The sequence below is a fragment of the Macrosteles quadrilineatus genome, unplaced genomic scaffold (genome assembly GCF_028750875.1).
Source record: "Macrosteles quadrilineatus isolate MER2022 unplaced genomic scaffold, UCM_ALF_1.0 Scaffold_9__3_contigs__length_116548681, whole genome shotgun sequence".
Lineage (NCBI taxonomy): Eukaryota > Metazoa > Arthropoda > Insecta > Hemiptera > Cicadellidae > Macrosteles > Macrosteles quadrilineatus.
In genome coordinates, this window is record NW_026542602.1 from 60,779,073 (window position 1) to 60,792,464 (window position 13,392).

General features: G+C 31.7%; 1 protein-coding gene across 1 annotated transcript in view; it reads left to right on the forward strand.

The window, feature by feature from the left end:
* The window catches only part of LOC129004174 (ras-specific guanine nucleotide-releasing factor 2-like), a 98,793-nt gene that overhangs the window by 11,751 nt on the left and 73,650 nt on the right, over window positions 1-13,392 (forward strand). Inside the window, exon 3 of the mRNA XM_054432631.1 lies at window positions 5,873-6,004. Within this exon, the coding sequence (XP_054288606.1) occupies window positions 5,873-6,004 (132 nt within the window). The remainder of the gene's footprint in view (window positions 1-5,872; window positions 6,005-13,392) is intronic.

Here is a 13,392-nt window from a genome sequence, read left to right on the forward strand (position 1 = left end):
TTATTTTTCTTTAAAATAAAATAGATTATCGATGAAACCTCAGGTATTCAGTAATTATATTTGGGATTGGTGAAGAATGTTTAAACTGTATGGACATCACAACGTCTGAATCCTCCATGTGACATTCATACTGCAGACATCATTAACATCAACATTTAATTGCGATAATGTGCATTAGATGTCACAAATCAGCTGTTATGACAAATCAGCTGTCCACAATCAGTGAAGTGATTAAAAATAGTAAATTCTTATTAGTATTTTCTAACTAGTTTTAGCTTATTCTCAAAACGAGGTGAATAAGAATTTGCTAAGACTAGTTAGAATATACTTGGATCATTTGGCAATTCCTAGTATATTCTAACAGGTTAGAACAAACTAGGCCTAGAAAATACTAAGATGACGCAAACTTTCAAGTGTAAGATGAGGAAAACGGAACGATAAACAAAAATGAAACAGAAGAAACCAAAGATCTCTCACTTCCGGAACTTCAACGTTTGGTACTGCTACAGCAGATCAAACTGATTAAAATTCAAATTTAAAAGGAAACGTTACAGTTGGAACTTGGAACTACTTAAACACCCGAAGAACTCTATTGGAAGTGACATGATTATGGGCGACAATGGCACTGACGGCTTCTTTGGAAATAAATACATTGTTTTATAAACATTGTTAAAGTCTCCCAACTTCTATTTCCTACCCAATATCCAAGATTTGTAATAAATAAAAAAAAATATTAAAAAAAAACATAAAAAACTTAAATTTTTGTTCAAGAAGCAAGCACTGTATGGGGGACTTTACAAGTGCACATGCTTCTACTCCAGTAAATGTACACGCCTGACAGAGTACGTTTTTCTATTCCGTACATGCATAAACATAGCCACGATGACTGATAACCCTTTTTTGGCCTCCGTCACCAGAATGCTAGCCTGCCTACCCCTAGCTTAAAAATCTTTAAGAATATACTAGCCCTGGCTAGTAAAAACTACCGTTTATTCACCTACAAAGGTTAGAATATTCTAGTCATTTGATGATCTTAGAATTTACTAGGGGTAGTATATTCTGACTGCTTTTATTCACCTAAAACTTAGAATATACTTGAAATCAGCTTAGTTTAAGCAAATACTAGTTTTTATTCACACCACCCAATGTTATGTGAATCGATATTTGAAAAATATCCATATCACATGAACTAATGAACTTTGTGGAAGTGGAAAGTGATATTGACATTTGACATCGCATGATATCACATTGTAAGTTTGATGGCATGCGACGATGTTAAAAGGTTTTAAGTAATTAACAATATTTAATTGTTCTCTGTGACCTCGCTTTGCCCTGATGACTCAATGGTACTTATGTTACATTTTAATTCATGGTTAAATATTAATCATATCCAACTGTATAGTAAAATCGAAGCACTCTGACCGTTACTATTGTAAAGAATTTTTAGTTAAAATTCCATATCGACGACTATTATTGGTGTTAAAACCATAACTGTATTATACTTCATTGAATAGTGCTAAAACACAAAATATCACTTTTGGCACGTCAAAATTTGTATTTTTAAGTAATGTCTTTTTCCGTATAAGAATACTACATCTATAATGTAATTCACAACAATCATTGGAAGACCTACATATCAAAATGCACCTTATGATTCAATAATGGAAGAGATAATATAATACATTCTAGTACAAGAAAGAGGTCTTCACAGAAGAGCTATTTTTCTTCACTTATTGTTTTTTGCTCTTCCAATATATTGAGTTTTTATTTAGGTCACTATCTTAAAATTCAAATTAGCACATGAATAAACTTACTTTTATCATTTTGAAACACATTTAATTTGCAGGGAACTAATTGAGATATACTCTGATATATTTTTGATAGTGTAATAATTTAAAAAGGTTTTTTATATTAAAGTTGCATAGCGTGCAATTATGTAATATGTAAACAACGAACCTTAGGCGTTGGATATTCTATAACTCTTACAAGAAGGAATCGAGTAAAAACATCTCGGGTTAAAATTTTACATCAAAATTATTTACCAATAATAATTTTTTTATGACTACTTCCTTTATAGTAAATTACAGAAGAGATTTAATATTTCATAGTTTTGTTTGGTGAAATTTTTGGATTTATGAGGAGACAATTATTCTAATAGTTATTTTTTTTTTCAGAAAGTATCTTGTAAAAATATATTTTAATGGCTTCTAAGTACAACTTAATGTCCATTTCAGGCCTTTAACTTCCCCGACTATACATAGTGAAAGTATCGTTTTCGTCAACATTTTCGAGTTTCAAGTATTGGGTTGAATTATTCATCTTACGGTCCCTGAAACCCAAAAACTGATTTCGAAGTTATGTGTGAAGTGTGTGTGTCCTTTTAGTATGTTTTAATAATGTTTATTTATTGTAAATCTATATGTTATGGCCTTAAACTCTAAACAAAATTATAAAACTTCAAATTTTGTAAGAAAGGTTCAAAAGTCATTGCATTTTTTGTGATTTCCCCATAAAAATCAAGTTACTCCCACCACTTACCCATTATAAGGGTTGTTGACAAGCAAATTGGAGAAAGTATGTGTCAATTTGTTTATGATGTGATCACGACCGAACCTAGTTATTACTTACTTATGTACACAATTAAAATTGCGTATGAACCATCCTTTCAAATCGGTATTTTTCTAAAATTACAATTTATTTCCGCCGAAGTAAAAGATTTTCTTCAGAATCTCGTTCAATGTGAATTTTCCGAGCCAACTACCTTGAGGAGCAGCGGGCCGGAAACGTAGTTGACAAATACCTGCTTTTGTACAACCCTCTTTCTCGCACTGCTCCCCCGATGTAATAATATTTTCTATAAAATCCCTTTCATGTCCAAGTCAGCGTTTGACCAGACTAGGTGTTGACAATTGTTGGTGTTAAATCTACAGAAGTATAAAGAAAACTGCAAAAATAATATGTAGCAATAATATAATAATAATATTTATGGCTTTATGTATGTTTCTAAAAACACAAATTTTGAATAGTAGCCTACATCTTACAAGACTAAAGTTAGAATATTTTATTCACTGCTAAGAATAGAAACAAAAATTAATTAACTACTTTATGGATAAGGATAATAAAAACTTAGTACACGTGGAAGTTCTAGATGATTACAAAACAACGCAAAATTGATATTTTCGGCTTCCTGTGATTTAAAATATAAAATATTAGTTATAACTGAGTTAATTTGTTGGATATGCTTTTTTGGTAAATAAATTTAGAAGGATTGTGTTCATAAAAGTAATTGAACAATGTGTTTGATCTATTAAAATAGATAATTTGAATAAAAATAAATAAAAAAAACTACCAAATGTAAAGAAGTAAAGTAAAGAAAGAATTTAAGTAAAGTAAAGAAGCTTACCATTAGTTTGGAGTAGTGGAGAGAATAATTGTAACGAATAAGAATACCCATAGGGCTTCGCCCACTTGCGTTTCAGTTATTTCTAAGATTCGTTTAAAATTTGTATTTTAATTTAACAGCTGGTCTAAGTCGAATGTTTAGCCACAGACAGATTGTGAAAAAAATATCAAAGATGTTATGTAAATGGATTTTAAATAGGATATAAAACCTTTTTGAGTATTGTAACCTGATTGACGTAGGTCACTCTTTATAGTAGAGATATAAAGTCAATAAATCTAATTTAATATAAATTATTAGTTATTTTCACACAATAAGTATTGCCTTAATCTAACATTACCTTATTACCTTAATTAACTTAATTGTTAATGCATTGAAGGGTTTTGCATTGGGTTCGTTTTACCTCGCAGTTTAGCACTCTATTAGAATGCTCAATTTGCACATGTTCCTCTTCGTTTATAAGTCTCAATATAGGTTTGCTCATTTTCCAATATCAAACACTGACAAATCTGTGAAGTACCTCCACAAATCCACTTCATCTTTCTAAATCATTACTGTACGTTATGGAATGATTCTCATTTCATTTCTGTCAACTTCAGGCGGTTTTTTACAAAACATTTTCCTCTTGTTGCGTCAACAAGTAAACTTTTCCGCAAAGCCGACACAAATCTCATTTAAGCAATGTCTTATGCGGTGGCAAGTTTTTGCGCAAACAGCGAATGTTTTTAAAAACATGCCAATCTTCATTAAAGCAGCTTAAGACTTTAAATGTATTGCGTTATGAATGCTGAAACCTTTGCTGATATATAAATGACAATCATACACAAAGATTGAATAAACGATATACAGTAAATGAATTGAGTGCATAATTGTTTTACCAAACCGAAATAATATTAATTTGATTTAACCCTGAGAAAAATGTTGAGTAAAGATATACCGGTAAGCTTTTATTTGAATTTTTGGTATTCCTTCTTCTTCTCTTTCTACACATAGGTAGTATTTTTTAACATTTAGTTTAAGCCATCTATCCATCTTCACTTCCTGCAAGAGAATCTACTGTTTTACTACAGCATATTAAAGAAAAATATACAGCATATTTCCATGATTATTATTTCATCTCCTGTTTCTGGACCTCATATTCTTCTAGGATACAGACTGATGAACTCTTACTAGTGTAATGGATGCTTCTGTATCCTGTCCAAATACCCTGAATATTTACTAGAATAAAGATAAAATCAAATCAATTTTGATTTGGTTTAAGGCTATTTAATTATTATTAGTAAACCGCATTATGCATCAATGAAATAATTTCCACAACTTAACGATCAGCGTCAACAAAGTAATATTGTTAGTAAATCAGCTGATCGCGCAATGCAGATATAATGGAAATTACAATTTACACGTTAGAACTTGTAGCCTAGCGTGTAGTTTATTACGAAACAGATCCCTGCATTCCATGAAAATCTAATTAGTTTCAAACTATAAATTAAAACTATTATTTACCTTAGTATTATTTTGAATTTAAGATCTCGGTAGAATTAATCGATTTATTAGAATAAGAGCGAGAAGGAAACAATAAGAGAAAAATTTCTCTTTCGTGAAGCCGTATTTTATTGCGATATTTTTTTTTACCATCTCTTCCATTGTTGAATCATGAAGTGTGTTTTGGTATGTAGGTCTTCCAATGATTGTGGGAATGTATTTTCGAAGCTGTATTCTAATAAGGAAAATGGTACAGATTTTACACATACAAAATATGATACACCTTAAGAGAAAATGTATTTTAGCTCAATTTGTAAATGAATTGTTATAAAAGTATTCTTTTACCCAAATATTTGTTAACAACCCCGACCACAAATTTTACATTTTAAAAGAGTTCAATACTAGTCTCCGATGCATACCAAATACTGATACCCTTTTATCTTACAAAGATTATGCTTGTTTAAGCCAGTTATCAGGTTAACATAACTCCTAATTCACTAATCCCTAAATAAATTAAATTTGTTCATTATGATTTATACCACAATGATTGATTTACCAACCCCAATCAGGTTACAATCATCACTAAAATAGCTTCGGTCACATAGAAGCCATGGATTTATGAAAAGTCCATTCTCACCAACTTTTCGCCTCTTGTGTACTATCTGTGGTTAAGAATTTAAAATAAGTATCAGGGGGTGAAGCCCTAAATTACATCACCATTTTGGTTCAAATTCGTCACTAGATCATATGTTTAAGGGGCTGATCAGTAAGGGATGTAACAGAAAAACCCCGTATCGTATTAAGTATATATATGCTACGAAATGCCTACTACATATTCGTTTAAAAATTTGTAAAACGGAACTCCAGTTTCAAATATGTTGCTACTACTAATACAAAGAATTTTGTCATTATTATTCATCGGGTCTTGTCTCAGACCCTGTTCTAAGCAATATTGACGTAAGTAATAAGTAATTCCTCGTCTTGTTTCAGAACATTCTTTTCTACTACGATACAGAGTCCTGCAGTCGTCCTTCCGGAGTTATCCTTCTAGAAGGATGCTACTGCGAAAGACTGATCGCTTCAGGAACTGGCAGTAAGAATAAGGACCTATCTGAGAATAAGGTAAGTGACACTCTTACGCAATTACTAAACTTATTAGTCTTCGAAATGAGGAAGATACATTGATAATCTTTGTGCTATATGGGAAGTCTTGAGGAATGTCTTAAGAGGCATATTCCATGAGCTATCTTCGGGAAAGGTTACTAACGTATGAGTAGACGCCATGAGAGTTGAGGACAAATTTACCTTGAACTTAGAGGTCAATGATCTTTGACCTTGGAGGTCAATTGCCTGTGACCTTGTCATTGGAGGACACTTACATGTGACCTTGACCTTAGAGGTCATTTACCTTTTAACTTGACCTTGGAGGTCAATTACCTTTTACTTGAACTTAGAGGTCAATTACCTTTGATCTTGACCTTGGAAGTCAATTATCTTTGACCTTGACCTTGGAGGGAAAAAAAGCTATACCATGCAGTTCATGGTAGGTGATGTTTGAACTGTCCAGTGCATAGAGTCAATTTGTTTTGAAACTTTGGTTGGTTGATTATTTCGAGAATTGAAGTGATAAATCTATTCTTGACATTATTGCCGAGATTTTAATGTAAATCTGTTATATATTGATAGAACAACATCCAAAGAATTGTGTTTATGAATTAATCAGAGGCTGATAATAGATTTTGTTTATTTAGGATTACGATTAATTGTCAAGGAGTTTCAAACAATACATAAATCATTGATTAGGAAAAGTGTCTCAGAGCTTTTAATATGAATTCGTGTGTCGTATTCCATGGCGTTTATATAATATAGCCCTTGCACCAAACTAAGTAAAAGTCATATTTTTTTTCTAATTTATCGTTACATTCAAATTTATGTAAAACACGAAACAAAATATACTCAAAAAATTACACAATTGCGTTTCTGAATAAGCTTAATTCAATTACTTTAATTAAAAACAATTAACATTATAACAATTCGTTAACCGTTAGTTTCTGTAATATTTTTATAACACACATAGATACATAGATTAACGCAGATTTGCTCATTGTATTCTTTGGTAGAATTTTGGAAGAATCAATAAACCTCCTAAAAAGAGTTTAACAAACACAACCTGAGAGTTGTACTCTCTAAAGAGTTATCAAAGTATTTTAATTATGTTGCGCAAAGTTAATGTATTACTTCGGAGAAAACCAAGACCTCAGTGAATTCAAGGCGAGTGGATAACTTTAAACGAGTTAGAAGTTTTGATTGGTTTTCTCGATATATTGTTTATTTCTGCCGCGATATTCGAGTTATATCGAAAATAAACTGTCGATTCCTCGCGGATTCTCAGTACTCTTCTCTTTGAACCGAATACTCAGTATTCTTCTTTAAGTTAGGATTTAATTCAAAAATAGAGATTTTGTCTATTTTTAAAGTCAGTCAATATCTGAGAAATAAAACATGCTTGACTATATTTGAAACTAGCTGTAATCCGCGGGCTTTGCCCCGTTTAACTTCTTAATTTTCAAGATTATCTCGTTCGCATGGCTCAATCACGTCCTGGTTGAAGTTTGTTCGCTACGCTCACTCACCTTTAGGTTGGAGCTCGTTCGCTACGCTCACTCACCTTTAGGTTGGAGCTCGTTCGCTGCGCTCACTTGCCTTCAGGTTAGCTCGTTCGCTACGCTAACTCGCCTCCAGGTTGAAGTTCGTTCGCTACGCTCACTCACCTTTTGGTTGCAAATTAGCTGTTGTCATAAATGTAAAAGAAATAATAGTGCTGCACCCTGTTGGTAATCCTTGTAACTTTAATGCTATTGAACATCATAGAACGGAACCAACTTGTTTAATTGAAACAGCTGTTAAGATTCAATAATTCCATTTCTCATAAGGATAACATGGGAAACTCCAGAGCCACTGGGGCGGAGCCCGAAAGGATTTTTGAAATAAGAATATGCCTATATGTTAATCGGGAATGTGAGCTATCATCATGCCAAATTTCAGCCCAATCCGACCAGTATTTTTCGAGTTTACTTTTCCCATACACACATACACACATACAGCAACCACCTCTTTTTTATAATAAGATAAGCTTAATTTTATGTGTGTTCCTGTTTGGAACGTAAGTGCGCTTATGTCGAGAATTTGTTATATTATTTTATGGTGAATCTCACAATTTGTTCTTTACTTAATGTCCGAAATAAAAAAGGCAATGCATTGGTATGCAAACAAATACATTATTTTATTACACTAATTATTTAAAAATCTTATCAAGAAATAAAAGGCATCAACACAAAGATCATCAAACATAAACAAACCGAAATTGTCTTGATCTAATCCATGATAATGACAAAACCAAAAGGGAGTACTTTTCAATGTTTTTTCAGTATTGATACATTCATAATATTAAAATAAACCAGACTAGACTATTTAAATCAAATTACTCAATGAAGTTTAATTCACCTGATTTGTATTTGTTATAGAAAACATTGCAACTAAATGAATTGCACTGTTCTGCTTTTGGTTTCAATCACACAAATAATTATTACCAAGCTCAATGTGTTAAGTATTTCAACATCACTGGATCAATTATAAAAATCTATGTTTAAACATTGAGAGAGTTCCTAAACTTTTGTTTATGATATGAAAATATTTTGTAACAAGCATTAGTTATTGATCTTTGAAGCCTAATAGGTTAAAATATGTTTTAAGTCTTTACACATTTTTAATAGAAATCCTCTAGGAAACATAAATGTAAATACATTAAATAAAAAGCATGACTATCTCTAGAACTCAGGTTTGAATTGTATTAATTTTCTATCATGATTACAATGATTATTTTTATACAAGTATCGATTTGAATAATATATAAATTGAGCATATTGAATTTACTGTATATCCCGCAAAATTCATATAAAACGCAAAAACAGGGAAATAGGTATTGTGCTGATTTTTGTGTTGATTTCATTTCCAGGAAGTAATATAGTTCTTCTTTGAAATTTGTTATTGTCAAAGGATTTTAGCTTTTGATTAATTCCATGTATTGTAGCGGTATGTTTCTTTCAACCTATGAATAAGTTAACACGTATCGTATAATAACTATTAATTAAACGTTTGTATTAATGAATGAAAGGCTACAAATAACTGAAAAATGTACAACTGCTTTTATAAACTTAATGGTCTCCTAAAATTCGAATAATATTTTTAAACAGACAGAATGCAGGTTATTTTAGACTTTGCCTAACATTTTATTCAACTTATGGAAAGCAATCTCAGAACAAATATATAATATATTTTGTTGTCAAGTAGTTAATGTTAAATTGTATCTCAAACAACTTAAAGATTGCAAAGGTCAATTCTTTTTAAAGAATAAACTATATGTTTGGTTCTAGTTAAGGGGATTTTGAAAGACTTTTTATTAGATTTGTTTACTAACAAAACACAAATGAACGTAAAATTGAAAAAGGTGATGAAAAGTAATGGTATGTTTCGTTCTACCCATTGTATTTGTGAACATGAAGATTTGTTTCTTGGTGACATTTGGTTAATTAGTTAGACTTTTGCATATATTTTAAATGCAATACACTATATAAAATGCTGCTTCATAAAAAAAACATGAAAATGCGTGACGTAAGAACCTTAATAGTTAATTTTCATGATAATTGTATCTGTTTTCAATAAACTAATAAACAAGAAAATTAGTATATTCCACGTTGTATAAGAAACTAAGTGTTTGAGTACCTGTTAACAGATGTACCTGGTAAGTTTATGATTGCTACATGGTAGATATGACTGTAAAAGTTATGTTGACAACAAGGGTGTTGTTAAGGGTGAGTGGGGGAGAGGGAGGAGGGGCAAACACCATAAAACACCCTCTCTCTCTAGATCAACTGCAACAGTTTCACCCCCGTGGAAAGGTTAACAATTTCCTATATTTTGATACAGGTCATTTTATTTTTGAAATGTTAGTTGCATCTTTGATTATTGATAAAACTAGATATTCCATCTCCAATATCGCCGTTTATTTCTAAACTAATTGATTTAGTTTAAGTTATCTTAGAAGTCTTATAAAAATACGACGATTTCTCGGATTAAGAAGGGAGATTTCTAGAGATTATTACAGCCAAGTTATTCGTTAGGTCTAACTATGTAAAACCTAACGATGCTGTGTTGTCTCTGATGAGTTTATACATTTTTACAACAATATTACTTACTTCACTGGCCTTCTCATTTTTTTAGGATTTTGCAACTAAAAGATTATGAAGTACCAAATTTTATTTTAAGGATTTAATCCGTTTATCAGCGGTGCTGTTATTTTAATTTGTTCAAATGAGGGTGAAAACTGTTATAAAACACTATTGTTGCAAGTTAATTTAAAAGAATAAAATTAAAATAATACTATACTTGAAAAAATTTTCATGATGTAATAAAATGGTCAAACCTATTTACAGATAATCATAAAACAACAGAAAAACATATGTAAAACAAAAACATGTGAATTCTCATAAGGAATTCAAAGAGCACTAAATATAATACACATAGTCTAATAGTTATTACAGTATATGCAACAAAACGATCTGTTTACCCTCACTCGAGCAAATTGGACTATATGAAAAGAAAAGCAATATTTTCCATGATACACGTACGTTTAATAAAATTTCATCATCAGACGAGTTGTGCCTTTTTACGAAAAAAATAAACTTGTATGGAACCTAGTCAAAATTGTATTATTTTATTTCTCTTTATATACTTTGAAACTGAGATAAAAAGCTCATTACAGTACAATACAATCTGCATACTTTGGGTTTGAAAAACAAATAATAAATTTTATCAACCAGCTTTTACTACCACTTCAGGATTAAAGGAAATAACAATGTGTAAGAAGAAGAAAATGTGATTTCCTTAACAAATCATTGATCCAGGTATTTATTAATAACTATATTTTTTCTGTAATTTCAAAACTGAACCAATACAATGTACTAACAAAACCTAATTGCTTTACCAATGCATATGTTTTAACTTATATTTGAGTCCTCATAGCAGCAAATGCTACAAAATATTTTACTCAACTTGTTTCAAATAAACAAATTAATCATATCAGTGGAAGTTATGAACTATAAAACGGTAGGAATTGTTTCACCGCTCGCAGCAGTGGCAGGGGAGGTTTTATGGTGTTTGGTCTCTGACCCCCCCCCTAACACCCCCCCCAACTCCCCCCCCCTTGACATAACCACCCGTGTAGTCGACATAACACGTTTACACATTATGTCAAGCATTAACCTATGTACAGCTGACCTGTGGAGGAATATCTCAACTACAGGACTTGGTACACTGCAGAGTTCAAAGTTCAAATTGTAATTTTGAACACTAGCAAATTTGACGCAGTGACAGTCACTTTTAGGTTTTCTTGATAAAATGAGTTTTATTACTTTTGTACTACCATATGGTAAATTTATAGCATTGTAGGTATTATCATAGATAAAACATAATTCCTTAGTAGATTTCCCATCCTCATGGAACAGCTGAAGCCAATTTTATTGCTAGTTCTGTCCGGTTTTCTGTAGATGTCGTGTTTTGTTTACAATTTGTTTCTATTATTTTAGGGTTAGTTTCTCATTATTTGTGTCTCACTGTTTGGTTATATAGCTAGTGGACAAGTTATTGTTTATAATTAGATAGTTTTATTAGGTTAAACGAGGTTTTAATTTACCACAATACGAAACAAATTGTAAACAAAACACGACCTCTACAGTGCACCGGACGAAACTAACAATAAAATTGGCTTCAGCTGTTCCATAAGGATGATAAATCTACTAGGGAGTATGTTTTATCTGCGGTTTAATTCGCAAGCTTTAATAGAACTTACAAAACGCCAAGTTGATACTTGTTTCACAATAAACTCCCAGTAACACTAAAACTCCTAGATAACTATGCAACAATGCATATCAGCTGATTGACAATGAAATAATGCAGGGATACCAAAATGTGAGCTTAAAATTACGATAAAATGTATTCATTTGCGTATCTTGGTAGCGTATTAGTTCAATCACAGACAAAAAGAATTATGGTGCAATGAATATCCGTTAGAAAATATCGCTGTAAGTTTCTAGAGCTCAAAAGCTTCAAGAGATCTAAATAAAATAAATATTATAGGATAAAAGATATATCTCTTTGAGTGAAAAACGCCAAAACGAAAGCCGAGACTGACACATACTGTATCGAACGTGGAGTCGCGTGTTGGTAGTAGACGTTTAAGATATACTTTTGGATTGGAAGTATTAAATAGTCTATTATATTTCTGATTACTACATGTACAGTGAATTTTCAAAATAATTTAGGGAACATAATATACAGGTAAGTAATCATATAATTTGAAGACAAGCTAAGCGTCGGCTTAGGTTTTATCACATGACGGGATTATTTTAACTCCCAACTCCTCAAAAAATAAATTCTTCATGAACAAATTTCTTACTGTGAATTTTTCAGAAATAATTTCCACTATAGTTAACATAACACTAGATTCAATTTGAGATGAAAGCTTTGTTACTAAGATCAGTTTGCTCAACCGGCAGAACCATCTGTTAAAATCTCAAAGAACAATTTCAGCTGGGACTGGACCATTAAAAAACTAGTGATTGTTCATAATCGAACTAGCAACCCTTCGATCCCAAGGTGTGAACTTTCTCCACCCAGCTACTCAGCTAATTGAACCAATTTAAAACAATCGTTACATAACACAAATTTCAATTCCTAATTTGTATCTAATCATCGATTAAATGCACGAACTTCCTATTCGTTTCCTTGGTTACTATAAAAACCTTTTGTTAAATTTACCATCATATTTTCTAATACATTCTATCTATTGATCAATAAAGCTTGATAAAATGTTGCCAAGGATATGAAACACTTTGGAAAATTATACAACTGTTGACCAACTTAAAACTCCCCCCTTCCCCGAATGATTTTTATTTTTTAGGTTGCACTCAAAAAAACCAGGATGTCATAAGGAAGTTTATAATAAGGTTTGCAGATAATTTAAGATTTCTCCTATCAGAGACTTTTTAAGATGATAGCGGTCACTTAACCTTGCATTTTCCGGTGAAAATAGACATTTGGCCTGGGCCTCCATCAATCAAAGCAAAGGGTGAGCCGGGACATCACAAGAATTAAGCTAGATAAATCTAAAAGCTACGTAGGAATAAATACGTCGATGCAATATACTTCTACTCGTACTACCAAATGAGCTTCCGACCCTTTAAAAAAGTAATTCCCTACCATTTCAGATAGTAATTGTAATTTTCCTCATTTACATGTAACATACTTACCGTGCTCAACACGAGAAATTGCTCAAAGGGAAACTCAGCAAGCTTGTGTGTAATTGAATCCCTTATGTTTAAGCTTCAAGATGTTAAGCGGCTTTCGCTTTTCAATTTAGGACGAAATATCCTGTTAAAGCATGCTTCTCAGGG